Below are 27,812 nucleotides of genomic sequence, written 5' to 3'. Positions count from 1 at the left end.
GTAAAATAAGAAACCACTAACTTCACTGAAAGCTCTCAGCTGCTGCTTGCCCTTCTTCTGCCACAAGGATGCAGAAATTTCAGAACACAAGTTTTGATCTAACACGCTACCTTGGCACTAGCCACTTTCTGCATCTTTTGCAGACAAAATTTCCTTGAAAATGTGTTTTATATTATAGATAAATATTTTTTTATATTATATATTTTTTATTTTTATATTATAGATAAATAGTATAGCAATTGGAGGAGAAAGCAGTCAATCTCTCAGGATCAGCCTCAAAAATGATGAAATATGTAAGCTGGTCTCTTCTACTGCATCACAGACTGCTCACCACAGCCTTCCTTTCAACACATATCTATCAGCATTTGTAATGGTAATTTAAACAATATGGTAATAGTAATTTAAACAAAAAGAATAAGTTAAATATTTTATTACAGAATGGAATGTTTCTCATTTCAAATTTAAACTCTCATTAACATCACTCACCCATTTTAAGTATAAAAAAAGTTTAAGTAGAAAAAAGACCTGTATACTGTATATACTTTGAAAGGTGTAGGTTGGAGACATTGGCAAAACTTATAAGTAATGCCTGAAAGACAGAGCCTACAGGAAGATCTAATTTCTGTACAAGACAGTATTGCAGATCCTGTCATCCATAATCAGTCATCCCTAATCAAGGAGCAGATACCATTACACTACGACAAATCCTCCTTTTGGAAACTTTTATGACATCACAACTGGGATGGGGCTAACTTTGAGAAAGTATTTTTTACATTTGAAATCCAGGTAGTTTAGACACAAATAATGTGGATGTGTGCCCTCTTAATACTCAGCTTTGTCAGACTTCAGCACCTCATGGCTCCTTAACATCTAAAATGACTCACCCACAACAATGTGAAATTAAAATGCATCATCAGACAAGAAATTTGCCTTCTGCAATAATCTGTTAATATGTTACCTATGAACAGAATCTACTTGACTTGATGTAGCATCTTGTCAATGTGCCTCCTGGTCACATCATTTGAAAATATTCAGATGACATTAACTAATGGCTTCATAAAAAAACAACCTGGCATTTATTAGACTGTATCAAGCCTAAGAAGAAAAATACTTTAACCATAATTCTGAAGAAAGGCTGAAAAACGCAAGTGAATAAACAAATCTCTACTGCTTGGATTTCTTCCTCACTGTCACAACGCCCTGAGGCCATAGAATTCAAACTAGAGGTAGAACAATTTTGCATCAATTTCTGAAACCTCAGATCAGTCAGTCCAATGACCAACACATAAGTTACCATCAAACCCTTTCCTGAAAGCACTATGAAAGCATTAGTGTTGCTCATTGACCTGACAGCTGTGAATGGGGAAGCCACTGACACAGGAACACCTCCTGCAGAATACTTGGACTTGTGAACTAAACTGCAAGGCCTGTCTCTGAGGGTATAATCCAAAGCCTTCCAAAACCACTGGAGATAGTCGCATGTATTTCAGTAATGTTCAGATAACACCCTTAAACTCTGATAACATCAGGAAGACTGAGATTTGTTTCAGATTTCTTAACTTGTCAGTAGCACTACCAACTTCCCTGTCATATACTCAAGTGTGTTCTGGACCAGACCATAGAACAATGGCAGAAGTGGCCCATGACTTGCCACATAGCAAAAAAAACCAACACAAAACCCCCACAAATGAACACAAAAACCCCTCCTATACAACTATAACTGAATTCTTCATCTCTGAGAAACTTTTATGTATGACATGAAATCTCTGCAGCATGAGAATTCATTATGCATCTCTTTGACACCATAAACAGCTATATTCCTACTGTTTCTTCAGTCCTTCTCCTCTCCACACACACTTTCATCCCAGAAGTCTCCATTAGATGAAGAAAAGAGCTATACAAGGAATTCTAATGACTAGAGAATGACTAGTGGGGGTGGGTAGGGTGTATGGAAACAAAATTCAATGAAAAGTTTGAAGCTGAAAGGAAGACATGTAAAATTGGAGAGATTTTGTTCCATTTTTTCTCTGAATGGTCACCAGATGCTAATTTCATTTTTTTTCCAGTCTTGGACTGGAAAAACCTATACTGCATAAAAATCAGTAGTGCACCATTCAGCCTTCCTGCCAGTTACCCAGGGCCACTTGTCAGTATCAGATTAATCTAATGAATAAATAATTAAAACCATAACTTTTCAGACTGGCTGAAACAGGACTTCTAGCACACTCTTGTAAACATTTATTCATACTAAACACCAATGGCACTTTGACCAGCCACAAAGATTTTTATGAATGCAAACTTGGGTCAGCTGAAGTCTGCTTCGAAAATAAGTGGCCTCACAAACTCCAGCACAGCTGGTTCTGTTCATGAGAACATTTACTTTTCCTTCTTACAGCACTCAGAACCTCCCCTGCCAGCCCTACCGTGGCAACTATCTGTCCCCTCTTCTCCCATTCTCCTACTCTTCAGTTATTCTGGGCAAGTGTGAAAAGCCAAATCTTTCACTCACATCACCCATTGTCAAGTTTCAACTCTCTAGTGCATTAGTCTTGCAGATGGCCTAACCAGCTGTGAATCTGGAAAGTACTACCTGAAATAGGAATAACCCCTTTGGGCACAATTGGGGTAACCAAATAAACTGCAAGGACTACTGGATTGCAGTCTGGATAAAAGCTCCCTCTCCATCCAAGTGAGAGACCAGTAGTGAGCCTGAGTTGTGATCTGCCAGTAAAGCTGTGTCTCTGGAGTCCTTAAGGATATGGGCTGTCTCCAGTCTGTATTGTGGAGGTGAGAAAGGAAGGAGGGAAGGCCTACCATGTTATTCTCATAGAAGCAACAAAAACAAAGTCTCAAAGCCATCCCTCCAATCTGGCCCTTACTGTTCTAATATTTTTTCTACATACTTAGCACTAAAAAGCTGGTGGAGAGAAGGACAGCACTCCAGGTTGCAGGGAAAAAGTTCCCTGCATCCAAGACCTGCACAGAAGAAAGGAAGCATGGGAGGAGAACAACCTCAGAAGAACTTTCTGCATTTTGAACTCCTGCTATATAAAGTGTCAGGAGGCACCCGGAACCACTAGCTAAGCAATCCCTCTATCATACCAGAAAGCAAACACCTGGCACCTGGAGAGAGACAGACTGCCAAACTGTGAACTGACACCAATGAGATGGTAATACCCTGGGGTTGGTTGGGGTTTTTTCCCCTCTTTCACTTCCTCCTTCATAGTTGCTAGAAAAAGAACAGTTGCTTGCTGTGCTATCCTGAGGGATGTTTCCCCTGGTACAGAGTGGCTGTTCCAGCCACCACTGTTATTTGGCCACAAGTTCTAGTGTGTGTCAAGCCAAGCCTAGAGGCAAAATGACAAGGGAATGGAGAACAGCAGGTGTTGTCCCCGGCCTAAGGCCACCCAGCTGGTGTCCAACTGCCACCCAGATTGTTTTTAGAAAAGCTCAAGCCCTACCCCACTGAATCAACAGCTTGCAGGACTAAGTAGGAATTCCTCTTCTCACCAGCACACATTTAGAGTAACTAAGGACAAACAAGTTAATGATGTACAGCAAGATGAAAACAGCACTTTATTATGTCAAAAAAGAGGAGCATACCAAGGAAGAGGAATTAAATACATCAGGTGACACTGGTCTTGGGAAAACAGACAAAGTTAATGAAGCAGGTGAATTTGGACACCAGTGACACTGAACAATACGTAAGCACTTAAGAGATCAACATCCTAAAGAATAGGTATTTATACAAAATTACACAATGCTTACTAGTTGGATCGACCACTTACCTCTTTCTTTACACTAGGTTGTAGCTATAGAGACTAATTCAAATAGAAGAATATAAATATTGTGAAATGAGAATGGTAAGAAGAAAATTGCATAGGAAGAAAGCGGTCTATAAGGTATAGTCTAATGAAAACGTTTTATCCTACATGTGTTTACAGCATACAAAGCAAATCATGTTATGTATGTCAGAAAAAAAAAATCCTGTGCTTTCTATTGCTGTTCTAGTCAGCATTTGCTCTCTGTGTCACCACTGTTAAGCCTACCAATTTAGTCTGTGTAAATTCAGCCCCCAGCACGTAAGGAAACCCAGGCCTCCACTGAAGCTAGAGTGGTTTGTTCGCAAAGGTGATGTACAGCAGACAAAATTCTTGTTAATTTTTAATATCTAATGTCTAAAACTCATGGGATTGCTCCAGAACAGCAGTGGTGATGTAATCAAGAATATCTTTTATAAAAGACAGAAAAAATACTTAGTAGCTCTTTGCTCTTCCCTTTCTCAGCAGCCTCTCACTCTGGTGATGCTGATCCTCTCAGACGTCCATCAGCAGGCAGAGTAACACCAGTAATGGGATTAGATTTTATCTTTTAATATTATTCATAAAGCACTATGACTTAAGCATTTCCAGGTGACTCCAGGGCTCCTAAGTGCCTGGGTACAAGCACATGTACAGAATTTATTATCTGTAGTGGCAGGGTCAACAACAGACAGAAGGGGAGAGAAGCACTCTCTGATTAAGTGGTCTGTGAAAGTAATGTATGGTAAGCTGTTGCCTCAGAAGTATGTAGCTCTAAATCTACATCATGCCAACCCCAATGATACACACACACCATGATGTCCTGACCTCATGGTATGTCTTACACAGTTTTTATGACTCCATGCACAGTCTGCCCTGGCCCAACACCACTTCTTTTCCCTTTCCGTGACTGATGGCATGATCACTGTCTTCCCAGTAAAGTGCTGCAGCAGAGGACTTTGCTGTGCACAGTAGTTCAAATAAGGGAAATGTCTAAGGTACAGCACCATCCTGTGTTGCAGCTTTTGCCATGGGACAAAGTCTATTGAAAAGCTTGTATTAGATAATACTGGCATCATTTGATGCTACACAAATTTAGCACACCACCACTATTGCTATTATATAAACTGTGGAGCAATGAAAATGATAACAACATGCCTCATGTCTTCCTGCTTTTTGTCAGAGCACAGCTCTAGAAGACTCAAGCCTATCCTAGGAGTACAGTCCATTTTACTCAATGTGTATTCACAATATTTTCAACTGCCTCCATTGAAATCAGTGGAGTAAAAGGCCAAAGAAAGCATCAGGGTAACCCTAAATGCCTCAAACAAATGCTCCTAAAAATCAAGAAATTCAGGATTTAATACCTGTCTGTAGGAAGAAGTTCCATTTTTAGTATTTTCACCTGCCATAACAGGATCCTGGAGAACCTAGATTAGTAATGAAATTAACAGTACTATACTACTAAAATATTAAAAACAACAACTCATACTGCAACTCAAAATCACTGCCAAAGTAGGCAAGTGAGCATTCAGCTGAGATCATGCAAGGGAAGGCTGAGTGGAAGAGGAAATTACAGCAAGCCTTTTAGTGAGAAGAACTCTGAATTTATAGCGGAGCAAGGCAAAGCAACCTCAGTATGGACATATTCCAGTGCAAGCTACCTCAACTCTTCTATGGAAATTTAAAACAATACTCTGAACTACAATAGTCAAAGACTTCAAAGTACCTTCTGGAAAGCTGAAAGACAGCTGGCTAAACACAAATGAGCTTTGTGTTTGCTTGGTAGAATCATTTACATGCAAGTTCAGCAAACCGTTGCACTGAAACCCCAGTAAGCTGAAAGGCTTAGCAGCACATTGCCTCAAAAGTAATTCTGTGCCTACTACAAAAAACATTTAAAACACCTGTGTAATGGTTTAGATACAATATAAAAGTTCCAACTTTGCTGTACAGGTCTGACTGCATCCTGACCATACAAATGTGTTTTACATATGTGCATTAGTTTTGAAGCTTTTCTGGTCCTCCAAGTCTACTTGTTTAAGCTTTAGAATTAATGAAGTATTGATTTCTTGTTTACACTGGATTTTTTTTTATTTTTGTTTTTAAAAACCTCCAACTCTGAAAAAGGTAGCCAAATCACTGCTTATACCACTCAGTTGTTTACTGCAGGCCCAATCCTAAAAGCTGGTGGTTAATGGGGCAGATCATCCCGTGATGTAAGCCAGCTAGGTACCCCTAACATGCCAGTGGAGTACTGCCAACTTACATCAGTTAATGATCTGGTCATACTGCCACAACATAAGCTGGGGGAGGCTCCGTTCTTTTCTGCATCAGGCTCTGTTATATATTGATTTACATGGCACTGTATGAATGTATCCATGTTTTCACTTTGATTTGTTCTGCACTGAGAGATTATTTCATAAATGCGATCAGAGCATCCTCAATGTTGTAAATCATTATAGTACATTTCAATTAATTTTCTGTTTTCCCTGCTCCTAAAGCGTGCTGAGACATCATGTAGAAAGTCACCAAAATGAGTTAAGCGATCACTAGATTAATCATGAAAGAAACTGTTCTGTGCTTCTAATGACATTCTGTAATTATCTATATGCATAAATGTTGTGGTTTTTTAATTTTTTTATTTTCTAGTTTTGTTTTTTTTTTATTGTTAGTAACTGAAAGAAGACCAAAGTACTGCTTGCTCATGGGCTATAAACAAACTAGCTACAATACTGCACCACACAATAGACAGATGCAGAACATAAATTAGCTGTGTCATTTGGATAAATGGTGATCTGATTTCACCCTTTTCCTGCCTAGCCACCAATCAAGTACACAGATATATTTCCTAATTGGAAAATTAACAATATTTTTTTATGTTCTGAAAAGGAAAATGTATTTGAGTATTTGTAACTGCTAATATTTGTCCATTAAACTGTTCCTGTCCCATGTGTATCCTCCTTTCTATTTATACTGGCATTGATCAGCCTGTTCACTTCCAGTTTAAATTATTAATATTAAATTAAATTATATATGATTGCCATGTAATTTAAATACAAATAATTACTGTAAGGATGACATTTAGAAAAATAGCTCTGCTGAGCAGGAAAGTCTTTATTAGGCACAGAAGTCTGCCAGTAATATCAGAAGCAACCCTTTCACTAACAGATGTGGGAACCTATCATTTCAGTTCTTTTAAAAGACGATTTAAAGTCCTTTAAAAGATGAAATAATTTTCCCTTTAATTAAAACTCTTCTATACCATCACCAAGTTTGCTGTGAGGGTAAAGCATAGGCCATTGACTGAAAGGAAAGGGAGAAGGAATATTTTTTATTTGGTTTTCGTTCATAAGTTATCTGTGCTCTAGATAACTGCACTAAAATTACACTCTTGTGAAATCATGATTTTACCACATAATAGCCTCCAGTTCTGAGCCAGGGTCTAATTGAATAACACTGAAAAGCATTTCACACAATAAAAATGCAGTACATTTATGTTGGGGGTTAGGTATCCTTCTTTTAGTTCTGGCTCACCTGTGGAAATTTTACCCTTTAGTTGCAGGGGGCGGGGGAGAACTTCACTGCAGGTACTTGGTGGGTACTTGAGAAACACATCGAGTTCGGCTGAGCCCAGGGGGAAAGGGGGCAGGAAAAGGCGGAGGGCGGGGACAGTTTGGCAGGCTTCTTCAGCTTCAGAGAAGGACACTTTGGGGCGCAGAGCTGTTGCTGAGAAGGGAATTCACCATCACCCAGACAGAGATGCTGCTTCGTCTCCTTCTTCCCTCTTCATTGTTGGCCTCGCACCCCCTGTCCTGCCGGGACGTGTGGCAGTGCCAGCCACCACTGAGGAGCTGCTGGCTGATCCTCAGCCACCGGCCCAGGATCTCAGCTCATCCCTGCTGTTCCAGCTGACTGTTCTTCAGAGCCCTGCAGGAGCACCGGGACTGCCTGCCCGAGGGGGTTTGTGAAGCAAAACCTCTCCTCCATCCCTTCCCGTCTTGGCCAAGAAAGCTGTCACGGGGTCCCTGGTTCTGTTCTGTTGTTAACGCTGTAGTTATTGTTGTTTGTTTGCCTTGTTATATACACTAGTAAAGAACTGTTATTCCTATCCCCTGATCTCTGCCTGAGAGCCCCTTGATTTCAAAATTATAGTAATTCAGAGGGAGAGGGTCTACATTTTCATTCCAGGGGAGGCTCCTGCCCACCCTAGCAGACACCTGTCTTCTAAAACCGAGAAAATTGAAGAAAAAACCCTCATTTTGAAATAATCAAAACCAGCTCATTTTTGGCTTCTATAACTTTTCACCAAGATCCATGCAGATTCTTCTGGTACTTTCTTTCATGTTTCCTTGCATCTGTGTTTTACTTCTATTTAGCAATTATAATCCTTCACTGACTGCAGGGACACCTCGTGGTGAAGGCAGGTGAGAACAGCAGGCTGCCGTTCAGTTAATTAAACCAAGCAGAGAAAGAGTGACATATGCTTCTGGCTCCTTTAGATAATCAGAATTTCATGGGCACCAGCTTCCACTCCCACCCTGCTTCTGAGGTGTACATTAACACGTCCAGAACACAAAACACTGGCACAGCAACTTCAAGAACAGAGGACTGAGTTGTCCAGCAGACCTGAACTATCTAACCACTTAAAACTATTAACTTGTGTCTTCCAGGGAATACGAAAATGGCTGATTCAATGTGACACTCAGTTGAAGCAGCAGTCCTCAGAACAGCTGTTGTGGCTTTCCCCCCTCCTCCTTTCTTCAATGTGCTAGCAAAATACATTTTAATGACTCACTGCAAAATTTCTTGCAGGGATTTTCATTTTTTATAAAAGGCATACATGTCTGTATGATTTTCAGCAGGGATTCCCTTTCTCCCCACTGCAACTACACTGTGGCAGGCACTGTCACTGCAGCATCTAATCCATTACATAATAAGAATTTCATCAGCTTGCTTACCCAGTGCAGTGACCCAATGCAGACCTTGGCAGCCAGAAGAGGAACAGTGGGATCTGTAGGTCGCAGTTTAGCACATTCTTTGAGCACCGACACAGCATACGCTGACTGGAGGAGTAGGAGAGAGGAGAAGGACATTAGAAAGACTGATTAGACAAAGCTGTTGAGAGGCCATACAAAATATTGCAGTGACATGTACACAGAAGTGCCATGGAGAAAAGAATCCCATATCAGCAACAAGTCAGCAACTTTATCCCCACCTCCACATGCATACCTGTGTGTACACACACGCACACAAGCACTTTCTTCCCACGCTCAGAGGAAACACGCCAAAGAGGCAGCCCTGGCTATGCACTTCACAAGAAACAGTTTTCTTAGGTATCAATGCACTGTTTTTTTTAACTCTGCCCTCCCAGTACACAAGAATTCTGCTGTAGTTTTCCTTGAATATTATCATCTTCCAGGAAACCAGAAGAGATCATAAAGAGCTTATCCTCCAGTACATTCACATTTTAGGCCAACTTCACACAGAGAGGTTTGTTCAGCTGAAGTAATCTGCTCAGTAGATTGTTTTGTGTCTTCTCTAGTTCCAGAACATACAAGAAAGCAACTGTGACCCCACCATACAAAGGGTGGATGCAGATCAATACTGTTCAGTGGATGGTCCAAACATGTGTTAGAAAGAAAGCCCATAAAACTCTTGCTGTCTTTCTGGTGTTAGGTTATCAATAATGAGGATTTTTTTAAGATTAGCATTTGCATAGCCTTTTTGATCCAATGTGCTCTGCAAACACTTCTGTTTTACAGCATACATTCACGGCTGCCACATTTCAGATGCCTTAAAGGGGAATGAAGAAAACTGGTCTGAGGCAGTGATGAGAAGGCCATGTCAGACAGTAAGATGGTGACAGGAGTTGTCCTACCAGAATCTCTCAGCCCATTCCACCTGAACCACAGTGTGGGATATGGGGTTATAATTGTTAAAGTTGCTAAGGCTTATGCTCAGCGGAAGGCCCTGTGGGAAGGCCCAGCTGCAGGCTGAATGGCTGGACGTCAGCTGTGGGGTGAGGCAGTCAGGAGCGAGGACAGAGGCGGCTGAGTGACAGCTGGAAGTGAGATTGTGATTGGCTGGAGGAATGTGCAAACAGCGTGTGAGCAGGAAGCTGATTGGGTGATAGGACACATGGACAGTGGCACTGCAACTGAGCCAGCCAATGGGTGCCCTTCTTCTGTTAACGTCTGCTTGACTTCGGTTTGGTTTCATTTATGTCTGGTGGAAATTAAAAGTATAAAAGGAGGCTGATTTCTGCAACAAAGGGATCTCCTTCACATGCATAAGGGGTTCCGTGAAACTTTGTTCTCCCACTGCTACACTACAGTTTGTCTTACATTTAAACCTTCCTCACTACTGATCCTGACTCACTCAAATTTCCTCATGCTTAAGCTCAAGAGGAAGTTTTATTCTCTTGGAATTTCTCCTTGCATGCCTGTTTCCTCACAAAGTCTTCCACACAGTCCCAAGGCATAATGTTCCTGCATAGAAGCACATTAAATAGTCATGGCCTTTCTATATTACAGAAGAGCAGCAACAGAAGCTGGTGAAGTCAAATGATCTGCAATTCTCATCGGGTACTGGGCATCTCCTCCTGACCCCCAGGGGGCTCTCCCTGCCAGAACTCTGACCCACATAGGGCAGACCCACACCAGGTCTGGTGACTGCTGCAATCCCCTGCAGCAACACAGCTTCACATTTCCCCTGACCATCAGCACTTTTCCTCCCTCACACCACATCAAAGTGAGCTGTGCCTGCCAGCTCTTTCCTCCACAGAACTAAAGGTCCACTTCTTAGTGGACCTTACTTAGCTTAATTAGGCATTTGCTTGGAAGGGAACCTGGAAAAATGGAAAACCAGATGTGCACCAGCCATGCCCACGTTACGGCAAAGAAGGGTTTCATAACTGATGCAGCAGGGAGCAAATCCTCCTGCTTGAAAAGCTTGGGTACCTGCCTTGGGGTCTGAACAAGAGCAGCAGTACACCCTATATTCTTCAGGTTGCTCCCACTCATGCAGCTCATCAGGCATGATCAGTATAAGAGAGGAAACATTTATTAATTTAAAATTCAAAACGCACTATTTGCCTAAAGCCAGAAGGAAGCTTGTTTCAGACCAAGGATGGAAATAAATAAACTTTGTCCTACAGCTTGAACCATTACTTCATCCCTCTCAGAAATAAAGATGTGTAATTTGACCCTGAGGCACAGGAAGAAATACACTGCTGTGCTCTGTTGCCGTAAGGTGACTAGCCCCCCTCAGAATGAACCTCCCTGACACCTCTTTGGTCAGAACAAGTGGTGTCTCGGGTTTTAGTGGCACCTTATTCCTCTCTCTTGCAAAATGCACTGAAAGCAGCTGGTATTCCCAGCAGCATGATGGATGTATTGGAAATCCAAGCATAACCCCATAAGGGATCTAGGCTGGGTATCATCTTCTTGCCCTCCTACCTATAACTCCAGCACCACAGGTGCTTCCAGAAAACAAATAAACGTGACAGCAGGACAATATGCACTGTGGCAGCCAGTATATCTTCAGCTGAACCCTACCGACCCATGTCACCTCATCATGCAAAACTGAACTACAAAGGCCAGATATGTAAAAGGCCATACACTGTCCAGAGCTAACGCTTGCATAACCAGACACAAGCTCAACCCAGTGGTCATTTCTCAGCTCCCCACCAGCACTGCAACTACAGGAAAAGCAGAAGGCACCTGGGAACTGGTGGCAGCTCTCCTGTGGGTAAGCAGAACCAGTACTAGCACAAACCAAAGCAGTGACAGGCCTGTCCTAATTTGGGCCACAGATGTAGAACCTACACCAGAAGAGAAGTGACAAAATCCACTCATTGCCAGTTCCTCTTGAATTCTGCTTCCTCCCAGTCTGCAGGACAAGCCAACACTACCCTCAAACTACAGAGACCTTGCCATGTCTGTCCTGTCCCAAGACTGTTCAGGAGGCCACTGCAAAGCAGTGACTACTGAATGCTGCACAGGACAAGGTCCTACATTGTACCTGCACTCAAACACTTCAGGTGTCAAATCACTTTGTTACATATGCACTCAAGAGCTTCTGAACATGGATTTACAGAGCAAAAGTCAGTTTCCACGCTGCTCCTAAAACATTTACAAAGTTATGTCATTTTAAAGCGGTTCATAAAATTTGCAACTAAACACATGGAGAAGTGGTTTTAGAAACAGGGTGACATGAAGCCTTTCTCCCCAGCTGCATTTTAAAAATTCAGGAGGTATTATATAATTTCACCTTGAAAAATTCACTCAGCAGATATTTTCTATAGATAATGAAAACATTAGTCAAGGAATGACAGGAGAAATAATATCCCACTCCCACAGTGACCTTACTTAGGGGAGACTGGCATGACATGTAATATCAAGGTTTCTTAAAGATACTAATTACAGACATTATGAGGCAGGGAAAAAATATCAAGCACTCATTATTGAATACAGATATCACTGGTTTGTAAAAATGTTTAATATGAAACAGTGTTTAGACAACACTGAAATAATCTGGTAATTAAAATGTACATATTCTTTCATTTAGTGTGGGTGGATCAGGCAGCAAAGCACATTGCTTGTGAAATTCACTGCAAGGCAATAATAATTTGATTTATTGGTGAGGCATGTTTTGAGAAGAACAGAAGTCAAATTCCAAGTGAGTACATGCATCCCACTCATGATTCTGCGCTTCAGAGGAGCTCACATAATAATTCAAGACAGGATTTATGCTGTTTCTATTTAACTTGCTAATTGCTGGATTATAATGCCTGCACTACAACCAGTTCCCAAGGACTTCAGAAAACTAGGTCTCATTTGGCCTCTCATCTAGGGCAAGGAATCACAAGGAAGCTATTGTGGAAGAAGAAGGATGGAGAGGACACCTTCCCCTATGTAATTATGGCAGCCATCGTTTTGAATCCTGTAAGGGAGTAAAATGCAAAGAAAAACAACTATCCGAACACAGAACACAACTCCCACTCCCCATTTACTAATTCAATAACGAAGCATGGAAGCATACTCCTCAAAGATTCCACATGAGCAGAAGAGAACCAAGAACATCATGCAGTTAATTTTCTTCATTTTCCAAATGGCTCGAGAGAATTTGCCATCAGTTATGGTAAACCCATAGATGCTGCCCAAATGCCACTTTTCCTAGATTACTCCAACACAATTTCCATTCTTTCTCTTCCTTTGCAATCTCACCATACCAAAGCAACCAAAGAAGCAAGTTAGAGAGTCACTTCATATTTAGAAGATAAAAGAAAACACATAAAAGATGTAAGTAAAAGGAAGAATAAATTCCAGACAGTAAATCACGCCTGATAGACTTTGACATGCCAGAACAGTTGCTCTTCTCCTGCACAGGTTCCAAAAACCTCCCCAGTTTTTTGCTTCTTTGCTACTTTTCAGCCAGAAGAAAAAATGTTCCTCAAGATGGTCAGTTGGTAGACAGCCTCATTCCCAAATTACCTGTCAGTTTAGTACACTAATGAATTTCCACAACTAGTGCTGCTGTATTTCTTACATCATCCTGTCTAAAAACTGCACTATTTCAAAGAGATTATGGGGAAGTGGAAGAATCCTTTCATTTCAACGCAAGAATTATTATTCCCTGTGTCCTGGGCTTCTAAATGACACGTTTAGATATAAATGACCTTGACATAGAAAGGTGACAGAATAAGGAAGCAATTGAAAGCTCTGGAATCAGTAGTTTTGCTGTTAGCTTTCCACCGAATTTAGAGATTTCTATGAATCTCAGCATGAACATTATTCCCCTACTGCATTTATTTCTCTGATTATCTCCCTTTTCTTTTACCTTTTGTTTATCAAACTAGAGCACTGGAGTTAAGCAGCTTCAAATACTCCCTCTTAAAAGCACCTCTTACATTCTAAGATCTGTAAGTACACATTTGTACTTGCTAATGTGACAAACACCTCACTTCACACTTTCTGTCAAGAAAAGAGAGTTAAGCCTGAAGGCAATTAGATAGCCTAGGTATTCTGCTCAACAGTCAGGCATCTTAGGAAATTTCCATTTTTTGTACTATTTACAGCACACAGGCAAACTCCCTTCTAATCTTTCCTTTGCACCAAAGGAAACCAAACTATTGAATATTCCTAAGATACCTGACCTTCGTAACAGGATCTTTAACCAATGAATGTTCAATATTTTAACTTCCATTCCCCAGCAATGCTATTTAAGGAGCCATCTGAGGCCTCTGCTGCTCCCAAGGTTCCTGCCTGCAGTACAAAGAGAAATGTACTTTTTTTTTTATGCCAGCTCCCCAGCAACCAGCCTTAGCTTTTGCTAGGATACCAACAGAAGGAACAGCCTAAGTCATAAAATTTGTCTACTGTTGCTGCAGAATTATGTATTAAATATATTTTTAACTTTCCTTCTAACGTTCTGGAAAGCTGTATGTTGGCTATACAGGCATGGCTGAGTCAAACTTGGAGCTCTTTGAAGCACTTAGAGACATCTGCTTTTGCTCCACTGTTTAAATAAGAGGAGGGATTCCTTTTTTTTGGGTACAGCACAGATAGGAGCAGCTCAGATGTTAGACTGTCATTATTTGGCTATGACCAGTGTATATCAGCAACTTGCAAAGGGCTCCAAAATCAGAGTTCATGTCTGTGTAAGACTAGTTTCAAAACCTTAAAAATGCTGCCAGCACAAGCTTTGGGCATGACTGCACTATCTCCAATTACTGAGCAGCCAAAGGGAGCACAGTGACACTGCAAGACTAGCTCTGGGAAGAGCTGGAGCTTAGCCCCTCAGAAACACAGCTGAATGACAGATGAGAAGATGGATTCAATTACTTCCCCTTGTATAACACCAGACACCTCCTGAAGCATTACATGATTAAGAAAACGATTCAGGTAGAGATTCATGATTTTTACTTCCCCGTTGCCTTAAAAAGGAACAAACACAAGGTAAGAGCAGAAAGGAGCATTTTGCGTAGCTGAAAGCAGCTTTATCTGCCTCATTTTGCAAGGTAACATGCTTGGAGTTTACATCCCGTACTGCAAAGCTTACCATCTATATGGCAATGCTGACCATTGTTGCTGTGGTCCCCTCAGCAAGGGCTAGAGGGGTCTGGGGAGGGTCAGCAACAATGCAGCTATTTCTGAAGTTACACAATTGCTATCTTCAAGGCAAGCACTGAGCTGGTCATGTTCTGCAGGACTGGAGAGCTTTGTGGCAGGTACCAAAAGAACACATAACCACCATGAGCAATCCCAGTAGACGGCCTGCTGAGCATAGTCCTTGCCTCCAGCTACCTGCTTCCAGCTCCACTGAGCTCTCATAGAGGCTTTTCCCCACAGATCCTTCAGTTGTTCCCAAACTCTTCCTTTATTCACACTTGAGGCACTTCAGCCCCTCAGTACACAACTGAGGGGTAAAAGCAGATTATCCTTTCCTAGCAGATATTCCAGCCTTGCTTCAGCTGGCCTAAGGCTATATTACTACACACTCCTCTCAAGAAACACACACCCTAAAGCTCTTCACTCACTAACCAAGTTGTGTTGTGGGTTTTTTTCCAGGCAAAGACGTTAAACATGAGTGTGAAAATGTTTCCATGCACTGCATACACTAGCAACAATTAACATCCACTGTACTTGAAGACTCATGAGAGTTGAATGGCTCAATTATTGGCACCCATCACTTTCAGAATACACAGACTCAGTGTTCACAGAACAATTTCACAGGTATCCTTAAAGAATCTCTCCCTCACTACCCTTAGGAAAATGACAAATCAGTGTCATTTAACACAAATCTTGTCTCCTTGCGTGGTAGGCAGCAGACAGGCACCAACATTGCTTCACATTGACCAAGGCGTCTATTTTAACACTCACAATGCAGATCTAGGAGACTTTCTTAAGTACTGTAAGCTAGAGCCTACTCACGATGCACTTCTGAGTCTCCACTCCCAGTGAGCTTCAGCAACATTTTGGGACACCCAGGTTAGGTCGTGTGTGAGGATGTGAGGTGCGGAAGGGGACAGAAATCTGAGAAAGGAATGTGTAACTGATCCAGCTGGTCCAAGGCCCAGGAAATGCTTGTGAGTGCACAAGGACCCTATTACACATCCCTTCTAATACATTAGAAGATGTATTACATCTTGTAATACATCATCTAGACACTATAATAATTTTGCCTCCAACTTCAGAAATTTTGGGAGAGTTACCCTAGTCTGCAGGGTAACCTCCACTACCTCCAGGGAAAACTCTTTAGCAGGAAAGCAGCAGCGGAGAACAAATCTACCCTAAGCAGCTCTCTCTCCTCACTGCTGCAAAAATCACAAAGTCTTGTCCACTCTTTAAAAGAGAGTTTAATCCTTTCTTTCCCCATGCTACTCAACACTGGTCACCAGATGAGCAGATGCAACTGTCTACACTGGTTTTACTCTGGCAGCAGGACAATGGCTCATCTCACTGCCTGAGGACTCTGTCAGATGGCATCCAGCTATCACACCACTCGTCACTCAAACTCCAGCCTGTCCACAGACAGCAGCAGAGACAGGGACCTGCGATGCATACTCAGCCTCTAGCTCATATTATTACATAGCCAAGGTTATGACCAGCAGAAGCAACTTAAAGCATCTGTGAAGAATTCAGCGTTCACAGCACTACAAGAACAGGGCTGCTGCATTAGAATGATTTAAATCCCTTTGGCCTATCAGAACTGCACTCGGTGACACAATACATCTCTCACCATGTCTTTGCCATTGTCTAAGTTTTCCCAGCATTTCCTTTCCCTTCCCATCTAAATTTGCCTACAGAAATATATCAAATGTAATGGTAGATTTTTGTCATTTAGATATACATGCCTCTCTTGTTCAGTGAATATACAGCTCAATATAAAAGGCATTCCAAAAAATGGGTTAAAAAACAACTAGACCACATCATCTTTCTCATTATGCAAGTTGCTGAGAAACACAGGAAAAGTGAAAATGCTGTCACTCCATTATTTCCAGCACTTAAGCAGATAAAAGACAGACAGGAAGGTTATGCTTCCCTGAGTGTTTTCATTCACAGTGTTTTAGGCCTCATTGAAGTGATATGCCTATTTTTGTTAAGACACGTGCTTTTCAGAATAATGTGTAAACTCAAGCCTATGTGTGGTCATGAGCCAAGGTGGCTGGCTTGACATTCAGACGGATCACTTGTGAAAATGACAATCACCATTTGGCAATTTTTTTGCTGGAAGAAGAAACTTGACTTGATTGACAATCTGAATATACAAATTAAACATAACTCTAGTCAAATTCAGTGTAGAATACTGAATTTGAGTATAATAGAATTTGAGTAGAATAGAGGGTAAAATAGGATTTAATGGCACTTTTAAGAAGGTCAGAGTTGAAAATCCTAAAAACAAGTTTAAAAAAAAGAGAAACCAAAGTTTCCAGCATTTACAGGTTGATAAAACTACTCCTGTGGTGCCCAGGACTTATGAGCACAATTTGCTGTACTGCAGAACAAGTAATGCTGCAGGATGTGAGGTTGCATTACCAAGAAATGAGATCATGAATTGGCTGTGACTGAGACAGGTGAAAATAGATGTTCACCTATAAAAATTCAAGTGTACTCTGCATTCTGCAGTCAAGACTGACCACACTGTTTTCTCATCATTTCTTTCTGCTATTCTGGAGCACTTGCTTTTAAATAAAATCTATCCTGCTATCAAGCTACAAAGCAATATAAAAATGTATGCCACATGTCCCATTAGCAAGATGACGCATTGCAGAGTGTATGATGGGAATCTTCAGGGAATACTTTGGGATTAGAAGTGAAATACTGCACAGATGGGATTGCTGGGTAAGGGAATTCCCTCTGACCCACAAAGGACTCAGAACATTTAGCGCCTTTTACATCAATAGGCAAGATCAGGACATTTTACCTTGTAAATATTTAAGGTACGGACAAAAAGACATGATGTACTTTTTTGGGGGTTGGGTGTCCTTCCTTTTGTTCCGTCTCACCTGGGGGATTTTTTTGCCCATTAGTTTTGGGGAAACCTGATTGATGCTTGAGAAACACAGGGAGTTTTGGCTGGGCCCAGGTGGGAGGGCAGGGACAGCTGAGGGCTGGCTGGTTTCTCGGGCTAGAGAGTGAGATGCTCCCTGGGAGCTGTTGCTGTGGAGAGAAGGGAATTTCACCATCACCCAGATGGAGGTGCTGCTTCTTCTCCTTCTTCCTTCTTTGTTTGTGGGCCTCTCACCCCCTGTCCTGCTGGGACGTGTGGCAGTGCCAGCCACCGCCGCGGAGCTGCTGATACATCTCAGCCACCGGCCCAGGATCTCAGCTCATCCCTGCTGTTCCAGCTGAGTGCTCCTCAGAGTCTTGGCAGGAGCACCGGGACTGCCTGCCCGAGGGGGTTTGTGAAGCAAAACCTCTCCTCCATCCCTTCCCATCTTGGCCGAGAAAGCTGTCACGGGGTCCCTGGTTCTGTTCTGTTATTAACGCTGTAGTTATTGTTGTTTGTTTGCCTTGTTGTACATACTAGTAAAGAACTGTTATTCCTATCCCCAGATCTCTGCCTGAGAGCCCCTTGATTTCAGAATTATAGTAATTCGGAGGGAGGGTCTACATTTTCATTCCAGGGGAGGCTCCTGCCCTCCCTAGCAGACACCTGTCTTCCAAACCAAGATAAATTGAAAATCTGAAAAGACGGGACAGCTACAGAGACAAAAAAAATAAAAATGTGCAACACAAGTATCCAAGTACCAAATATTCTGTAAATGTAGGGAAGGTGAAGAAGTATGCAAACACTGAATGGAGAAGAATGGAGTTGCCATGCAAGTTGTTAGAAGCTAAAGATCAGGCCCCACTTCTCCATGATAACCTAAGACTGAAGCACAGTTATTCTTTGCATACACTCATTCTCAAACATCAGCAGTTAAAAATCTTGATTTGCTCTCCAGCAGATTACTAGAGCCACAGCATTGTCTGCTGTTGAAAACCAGATAATACAACTTGTAAAGCTAATAAGGTTCTCAGACAAATTCCATGTTCATGGTAAGATTCTGTGCTTTCCTATCATGGCCTGTGTATCATTGTTGTCTTCAGTATCAAGGGATCAGGACCTAAAGGATTTGCAAAGATACAGAGGGCAGGGCTATGCTAACTCCAGCTGAATTCCAAGGTGAGATAGACATGACATGTATGCCCCCACTTGACAAAGGTCAGTGCAAGGTATTAGTACCATGGCACCAAGCTCATTGTTTAAGTATTCCAGGAGTAGCTTCAGGTTTCCTTTTACATGATTGAGTCTAGCCATTATTTTCAAGCTTGGAGTTGGATTTTGAAATGCCTGCACTGAACTTCTGTAGGAATCTATGAGGCTCTTTATGACGAAAGATCTCTGTTCAGCTCCCTGCCAATCTAATAAGCATTGCCAAAGCTTTGGCATTTCATAAATCAGCCAGATCTGTTATATTTAAAAAGGAGACAATGATGGAGTCCCAGAACACAATTTGCAAGGTCCCACAGAAGACAGGTCAGGTGCCTCACAGAAAGGTCTCTACTGATTTGCCTAGGGTGTTCCACAGATCCCAAATGATTTAGGCTCCACACAATCTCCACAGGGCTCTCTTTTTCCAATGTTCCACTATCCTTATTTTTTTGCCTCTTAATAAGAAACATGAACTTGTGTTGTTGCAGTTAGATCCTATCATGTCTTGTCATAACCACCACAAACAAGATTAACCTGTCCTTTTAAGAGCTCTTGAAGACCTGTTTCTCTCAGACTTTATTTCCCTCCTGTTTAAAGTGAAAAAAATTATTTCAGTCTTTCCATAGTACTGCTTACTATATTCTTAGTCATATCTTATGCTCTTTATTAAGACTTTCATTGTTCTACCATTTTTTGAAGCAGAATGCTTAACAGCAGACAGTCTTCCAAGGTAAGGCTTTGCATATGCTCACAGAAGCAAAAGAATTCCTTCAGACATCTTCCAAGCTTTGGAGCCACTTATACCTCACAATATAATTTCTCTGCAAAACCATAGATTCATCTGTTATTTCCATGCCAAGGCCACTGTTTCCACTTATAGCAGTGAAAGGTTGGAGTAGCTGAAATTTGGCAAACGAGTGTTAGCTGGTGGTCTTCACTCAGGTCCACATTGACTCCTGTACACTCCATGGGCACAGAATATGGGACCATATTAAGCGGTCCACTACCGTACAGCATCTATTTGCTCATATTTTCCAAACGTGTAGGTGGGGACTCCAGAATCAACTGGCTAAATCTTGTACCATCTACATTTTCTACAGGAAGTCCACTCTTTTAAGACTACTAAAGAAAAGCTCCTGTTGCCTTTGCCTACTTTTCACAACCACATTTCAGCCATCTCAGTGGTTTACTGATCACTTTCACAAATACCATTAATACTAATTTTAGAAAAAAAACACTTATGCTGAAACACATGACCATGCTAACATTCACATTGTTTCTTCTTCTAGAGCATGTTTTGCACCAAGCACTTTAAAAATATTAAACCTTACAACTTCTCTATGAAAAAACATTTACATTTCTTTTAACAGATGGAGAAGCCACAGCATAAGTCAACTGCCCTCTATCAGAGACACAGAATGAACTGATGGCAGTTTTAGACATCAGTTCTTTCTTATACTAAGCCCATTTATGTTGAACCTGCAGACATGGACAGCTGTACAGTGTTTTTCAACCCACAGCTATGCACAAAATCCATTTTTCTCCTTGGTAATGAGAAAAAAACGCAAAACAGAAAGAACAGCACTCAATACCAAATGTACACCCCTCACCACAAAATGCAATCAGAGACTAAAATGAGAGCATTGTCCTTTCAGAGCTGCCTGGCGGCACCGACTCCCACAACACACATGACTACACATTCAAACATGTAATCCAGATCCACTCTTTCAGAGGAAAATGTGCCCTTTCGGAGCCTGGTTTGAACCTTACCTTTCCACATGCTACCATGGACAGGGCAAGCTGGTACCAGAGGTGAAATTCATCAAATGCAAACTTCATGGCTCTCTCCAAGCACTGAGAAAGAAATTATGAAAGGACTATCAGACTTTATTTATTTTCCTCCTTACACCTTTTGTCAAGATTGCTGCTTGGGTCAGGAAATAATCTGTTGTGGCCCTGGGGGCCCAGGAGATTTTTTTTTTTTTTTAACGACACCATTTATACTTCTCAGCTAATGGGACTTGCTAGTGCACACCATCACTTCAAAAGGCAGACACTTAGTTCAAGTGCCCACATATTAATTACATTAATGTCTCAAAGAGGTCTGTGTGCATTTCTGGCCTGTGCAGCCATAGCTCTGTAGCTGTTTCTGCTAACTAGCACACACCTTTTTCACCCTTCCCAACAAGCCACCACAAAGAGGGGCTTTGCCAGCGTGTTTGGAGGGGCAGAGGCCGAGGAAGGTACCTCAGACAGCATCACATACTGCCCTCTTCTGCCCAGCGTGATGCTGAGGAGATCATAGACTGCAGAAGCATCCCGAAGACTGACGGCTCGGTCATCCTGCTGCTCTGGAGCTCGGCTGATCACTGCGTCCCGGTTCGCCTGGGCACACACACAAGTGAGGCATCAGAAACCAAGGGAGCAAAACAAAATTGACTCCTCCATAGGAAGCTACAACCATCATCACTCACAGCATTGTTTAAAATCATCTCAAGTTTTTTTTCTTTTAAAAGTTTATCCCAACATAAGGAAGGTATTTCCACAGAGGTGTTTTCTACCCATATGAAGCAAACTCAAGAAGATAGCTGTATCTACAGGAAGGAACTGCTACACATATTTTATTTGGATTTTTGTCACAGAATTAGAGCATTATGAGTAAAACCTACCACATTCCATTTCCTCAATAATTAGAAATTCAAGGCCATCCTTAAACCATCTTCCTTATTTTCTCAGTAATTAGAAGTGCAAGGCCATCCTTAAAGCATCTTCCTTATTACCTCAATTGCCTGCAACTGTTGTAACTGGTTCCAAGGTTGATAATTTATCTTCAGTGTCTAAATTAGATTTCCTCACAGTAGCATCCATTTTTATTGTTCTTTTCTGCTACTTAGCTTTCATTTTTTAATATGAGCAGGTTCCCTAAGTAATCAGATTTGCCTGCCATCAACTTAAAGCAATTAAAGGTTTGGGCAACTTAATAGCAAATTTTTTTAAAAATATATTAATTTTGCTAATATATCAGTACACTGCTGTCCCTAGATCAGGAAGAAACATTACTTTTGACAGAAAACGATCAGTTCAGCAATTTCTGAGGATGTTCAAAAATACCACATGCCACAGACTCAGCTTTTACCTCAAAATCCCAGCCCTTTGCGCTTTTCTGAGCAGAAAGAGGGAGATTACAATTCCAGAGTAAATGGAAAAGTGCCTCTGTTTTCCAGACATAGAGGGCCTCACCCACACTGCCCAGCCTCTGGGAGAGGCAGTGCTGGATGCACGGAGCCTGAGCACCACCTGATAGCACAGACACACTGCCCTGGGCTACCCAGCTGAAAGGGGTGCAACATCAGACACACAGGTCTCAGAAAAATTAAGAAAATTGCCAGCAATTTCACCTTGAGTGAAGACAAACAAAATGTTCTCTCCTTGAAACAGGAAGGTTATGAGATTTATTTTACAATACAACTATAATCCTACATCTATTTCTTTCTAATTGTGAGATTTTTTTTTTCCTTTACAAGGTTAAACATGGGAATTAAGCGTAATAAAAATTTCTAGAATATGCAGCCCTGAAAGCCCTTGGATTTCATTGTGATTAAGCTGCAGCTGTTTCATCATGATTTTATCTGTGCAATGCCCCAGTTCCAAGCACTCTTCATCACAGCCTCCAGCCGAGCCTGCAAACACAATTACTGACAACTAACACAATCTCAACCAAGAACTAAATGGTGACTGCAGTTAAAGGCAAGCTGACATATCAGACCCAATCCATTGTTTGCACTAATAAACTTACACCAACTCCTGCACCCACAAAGGCATTTTTCTTTTTCACGCTACAGCAAAAGACATAATTCCTGATTAAAAAAAATAGTTCAGAACAATAGAATGCATGACAGAATGAAACCAGTTTTAAAAATTTTGCAACCAGCATACAGAGGCATAGCTTGTCTACCTTTATTAGCAGAAATAAAAAAAAACAATAATAAAATAAATACATGTTTAAGCTCTGTTTGGATTTAATATAAGACTGCTACCTTAAAAGGAAAAAAGGAGTTAAGTAAAGCCATATACTGTATGATCCTTATTGCCAAGAGAACACTCTCACCTATATACAATAGCATTAACAGTTTTTCTGCACCAGTTACATTGTTAAGACAATGTCTGTAGCAAACAGCTACTGAGATAGCGCTGGGATGCTCCGTAATCTCGTCAACAACCTCCCATTGCAGTCAGCTATAGCCTGATGCTTTCTGGGGTATCCATCAAGTACCAAGCTATGATTTTCAAGTGGATGCATTAGCAGAGATAGAAAATTAATCAGAACCTATGACTGTCCATCACATTTTGCCAGATACTGGTACTAGAATGAAGAACACACCCCAGTCCTGCAAAAGTACGAATATAGGGCATATTACAAGGATGCAATATTCTAAAATTGCAGTCATACTGAACATATTCTGTATATCATACTTTATCCAAGCAGACAGCAGTTAAATGCAACATATACATAGGCATGATGAACATTCTTTCTAAGAAGGGCATAAATCTGCTGATTTTGTTCAAGCTTTCAAATCTCAAAGCTGTAGAAGGTCTTTGTAATCTACCATTCTCTATGCTTCCATGCATAAAAGTTGCCACAAGCAAATTCACTGTTACTTCTAGCTCAACAATTTCTTCAATACTGAACCTATTCCCAATTGCTAATCCCACCTGCTCTAAAAAATAAATCAAGAGCCCACCTTATAGCAGAGGTTATACACAGGTTATAAAAACCCCACAAACCCCAAAACCAAAAGGTGCAAACCTCATAAAAAATTGACTGTACAGTACCAAGAATATGGATTGCATCTAACACAATAAGATAAATCACTGTCCTAAGTAAGGCTCAAGGTACTACTGCAGTGTACATACAGAGGTCAGAGAAGGGAATGTGAATCACTATTTACTGAAACCCACTCAGGAAACTACCATATCTCTGTGGCCTGCCTCTCACAGAAGGCAGGCTGCTGTCCCTCAGATCATTATCAACATTTTTTTTTTCTTCTTTGCCTTTATATTTTTGTAAATATTAATTTGACAGTGAGAAATCCTGAAAGTCACAGTTCAAGGACGGAACAGTTGCAGAGTTACTGCAATAAAGAATACATCAATTTGTCGCCCTGAAAACTCAGCTTCTGAGCTTGCTGACATGGTTTTCTAAAGACTTTCCCAGGACAGTAACTGTAAACATAGATATGTGTACATTTTTTCTGTTACACATCTTGTAATGGGCATCTCTCATGGCCAGTGCTATCCAATCCCTGTCCGTGGTCAGAAGCCTATAAATCCTGGGAGGAAAAATAAACTCTCTCTCTTCTTTTCACCACACCTTGACCTGTGACCGTGTTATCTATTCATCTTCAGTGGCAACATCTGGTGATCTCCGACGTGTCTTGCACGTGTGTTACAGGGTACTATCTAGCCTGTGGCTATGGCTGGTTTTGGGGTCTCTCCTATGGAGGGCCTGGTTATGGAAATATGGTGTGTGGTGTTTGATCAGAGGGGGATTGATGTTTCGTATGCTGACTTTCAGCGATTGTGTGAGTATGGGAGAATTGAGCAGTTTTTCCCTGTGGTTGAAGCGATTTCTTCGCAGTTGGCTTGGGACGCTTTAGGCAATTCCCTGATCGAGTCTCTACTGGTCAGTTATGAGTCCCAGGTGCTCCGGCTGCTGGGGATCTGGCAAAGCTGTGGCAGCGTTCTGAGGTCGGATCCCGAGGTCGGCTCCCCCGGGTTTGCCGGGGCCCCCAGTGGGTTGAACGGGCGCGCGTGGGACTGGTAGGCGTGACCCCGCCTTGGCCGGCGCCCCAGCGGTGTAAGCCTGAGGTGGGGTTGGATCCCTGCCAGCAAGCTGTCAGGGGTGCCACGGAATGGGGGGGGGGGGGGTGTAACCCTGCCTCAGCCAGCGCCCCAGCGGTGGAAGCTTGGGCTGGGGTCGCCTCCTTCGTGTGCCTCCCAGCGCAGACTGATGGGGGGTGCTTGAACGGGGGGCTATCCCTGGGGGATACCTCAGGGACAGTCCTGTGTCCCTGCTGCAGCTGGGCCATGCCCTGCCCCACGGTGGGGGACGGGATGGGCCTGGGCCCTGGGCCGGCAGCCGCGCACGTTGTTCCAGTGGAGGAGCAGCCGGTGCCACTTCTTGGACCTTTTGCCCCTGAAGAAACGCTGTTAGGGGCGGTTCCGAGCACTGCCCCCTCCCTCGGCGCCAGATTCGTGGGGCGTGGGGATGGGTGCTGTGAGTGGTGTGGATGCTGGGCCAGGTTCTGCTGGCCCCATGCTGCAGGATTCCCCTCCTGCGAGCCCGGGTTGTTCCCTGGCAGCAGAGCAGGACGGTGCTGTGGCTTCGCAGGCTGTGCCTCTACCGGCGCCTCGGTCCCTCCCAGCGCTGGAGGTGAGCTGTGCCGAGCTGGCTCCAACCCACCCCGCCTCAGGTTCCCGGGCATCGCCCAAGCCTGCGGCTGGAGCCGGCCCTCCCCCATCGCCTCCTGTGGCTGTGGCAGACCAAGGTCCTGAGCTGTTTACCACTGGCTCCGGTGGTGCTGCCGCGGGACAGAAGCCGGTGGCCTCCATGGACAAAGGCTCCCAGGCTGCTGGAGCCTCTTCAGATAGCCTGTGGACTTTGTCCTCCTGTAAGATGTCTGTGCAGCTGAGCGTATCAGGCATTCCATGTGCTTCCGAATGCTTTGGTCCGGTGCGTGAGGGCATGAGTACTCTTCTTGTGGCGTGGTTGAATACCACTGCTCAGGGCATCATTGTTCACCTAGGGGATGTTTATTTAGATTTCCTGGGGTGCATTTCTGCTATGGGTTCCACACTCACCCCTCCTGTTCCTATCCCTGCGGGACCCGGATTTGCTCACCTTGTGCCTTTTGAGTTTTATGTTCGCAGAGCTGAGAACCAGCTGTGGGGAGATGGTGGCTTCGGGTTCCCTGGACCTCCCTGGGTCACTGGACTGCTGTTCTGACAACCAGGGATCATCCTGAACGGGTCTACACCCTGTCCATCCTTGGTGAGATACTGTCAGAGATTAGCTTCCGCGGGTTTTTGACACTGGCATGGACATCAAGATTGTCAGGTTTGCTGACGGGCCCCCAGAGTGACCCTTGGACCCAATGCTGACACATTCTATGCAAAGAAGAACTTGAGACTGACTCTTTGTTCAGCAGATTCTGTTGTCCTTTCTCATGATAGACTAGTCACCCTCCGTGACTTGATGCAGGAACAGTTGGATCACGGTGATCTGGAGCTTCGACCAGTCCCTGGGACATTCCTGTTTTCTGTATCAAGAAGAAGTCTGGGAAATGGAGGTTATTGCACGACCTCCAGAAAGTTCATGCTATGATGGAAAGTATGGGGATGTTGCAGACTAGCATGCCTTCACCTGCCATGCTTCCTGCTGATTGGCTAGTCCTCATTGTGGATCTGAAGGATTGGGTTTTTTTTACAATTCCTTTGCATCCCAACGACAGACCGAAATTTGTCTTTCTGGTGCCAGCTATCATTAATGCTGAGCCCACACAGAGATATCAATGGAGGTTTTGCAAAAATTTGCCGGCATTTGCCAATGATACGGAGCTGCAAGTGACTCCAGAAACAACCTCCTTGAAATTATCTGAGGGTCAAAATGATTTTTAGGACAAACACTCTCACATCTGGAGGAGCAATTTTTTTTGCATTCAGTGCAGACACTGCATGAATGATGTCCAAATATTAATGGACTTTCACATGGTTGTGTCCCTATATGGGACTGACCATGACACAACTGTCTCCCTTGTTTGGTCTATTAAAGGGGAACTCTGATTTTAAAGTCACCTCGGACACTGATCCCAGAGGCACAGTAGGTGCTGGAGGAGGTTCTGTGAATAGTTTCTCCTCATCAAGTTTATTATATTAATCTTTCCATTGATGTCGCTGTTTTGTTTTTAAATTTTTTTTTGGAGAGTCATGAGGCTGAATCAGCCCAATTGATAGAATTACGGGCTGCTATCCTAGCATTTCAGAAGTTTTCCCAGGCACCATTCAATTTGGCCATGGATTCTGCCTCCGTGACCAAATTGAGAGCCATTCATAAGTAGGTGTTGATGTTGGACATTTGTTTCATCTATTTTTTTTGGGTTTTGTTGTTTTGTTTTCGTTTTCGTTTTTTTGGTTTTCTATAACAACAAAAGGGTGAGATATCACCCTGAAATTACAGCCTTCTGATTGTATGGAGTATTGTATTTGGCTATTATTTACCCTTTTGATTGTTTATAATGTTGCTAGTTTCTTTGTTCATTTTTCTTTTTTCTTTTCTTTTTGTTAAACCAAAAAGGGTGAGGTGTCGCCCTGAAAACTCAGCTTCTGAGTCTTGCTGACATGGTTTTCTAAAGACTTTCCCAGGACAGTAACTGTAAACATAGATATGTGTACATTCTTTCTGTTACACATCTTGTGATGGGCAGCTCTCATGGCCAGTGCAGCGAGAAAGTGCTATCCTGACCATCCAATCCCTGGCCGTGGTCAGAAGCCTATAAATCCTGGGAGGAAAAATAAACTCTCTCTCTTCTTTTTACCACACCTCGACCTGTGTCCTGGTGATCTATTCATCTTCAGTGGCAACACCCATTCTGTGGAATGGGGAATTTTACCTAGTGAAATGTAGAGACACTTCATTTTGCATTGGAGAATGCAAAAATTCTAAGCTATTAACACCAACATTTTTTTCAATACCTGTGTTTCTGTTGTTTAAGACCACTCATTTTCCTGAACACAACTGGAAAAATGGTT

At 42.5% G+C, this 27,812-nt stretch overlaps 1 protein-coding gene across 17 annotated transcripts in view; it reads right to left on the bottom strand.

Annotated features, from left to right (window-relative positions):
* The window catches only part of TTC7A (tetratricopeptide repeat domain 7A), a 218,041-nt gene that overhangs the window by 147,692 nt on the left and 42,537 nt on the right, over window positions 1-27,812 (bottom strand). For 15 of the 17 annotated variants that reach the window (XR_015281084.1, XM_086869304.1, XM_086869308.1 and 12 more), the window contains 3 exons: window positions 21,252-21,389; window positions 20,775-20,858; window positions 8,762-8,866 (listed from right to left, as the gene is read on the bottom strand). Coding sequence is in view for 16 of the 17 variants with exons in the window: in XM_086869304.1 (XP_086725430.1) it covers window positions 8,762-8,866; window positions 20,775-20,858; window positions 21,252-21,389 (327 nt within the window). In the remaining variant the exon portion in view is untranslated. The remainder of the gene's footprint in view (window positions 1-8,761; window positions 8,867-20,774; window positions 20,859-21,251; window positions 21,390-27,812) is intronic. The other 2 variants (XM_086869330.1, XM_086869336.1) reach the window with 1 other exon arrangement.

The sequence above is a fragment of the Cyanistes caeruleus genome, chromosome 2, assembly GCF_971803275.1.
Source record: "Cyanistes caeruleus chromosome 2, bCyaCae1.hap1.1, whole genome shotgun sequence".
In the NCBI taxonomy this organism is placed as follows: domain Eukaryota; kingdom Metazoa; phylum Chordata; class Aves; order Passeriformes; family Paridae; genus Cyanistes; species Cyanistes caeruleus.
Note: the sequence above shows the minus strand (reverse complement) of the source record. Positions and strands in the feature narration are given on the sequence as shown.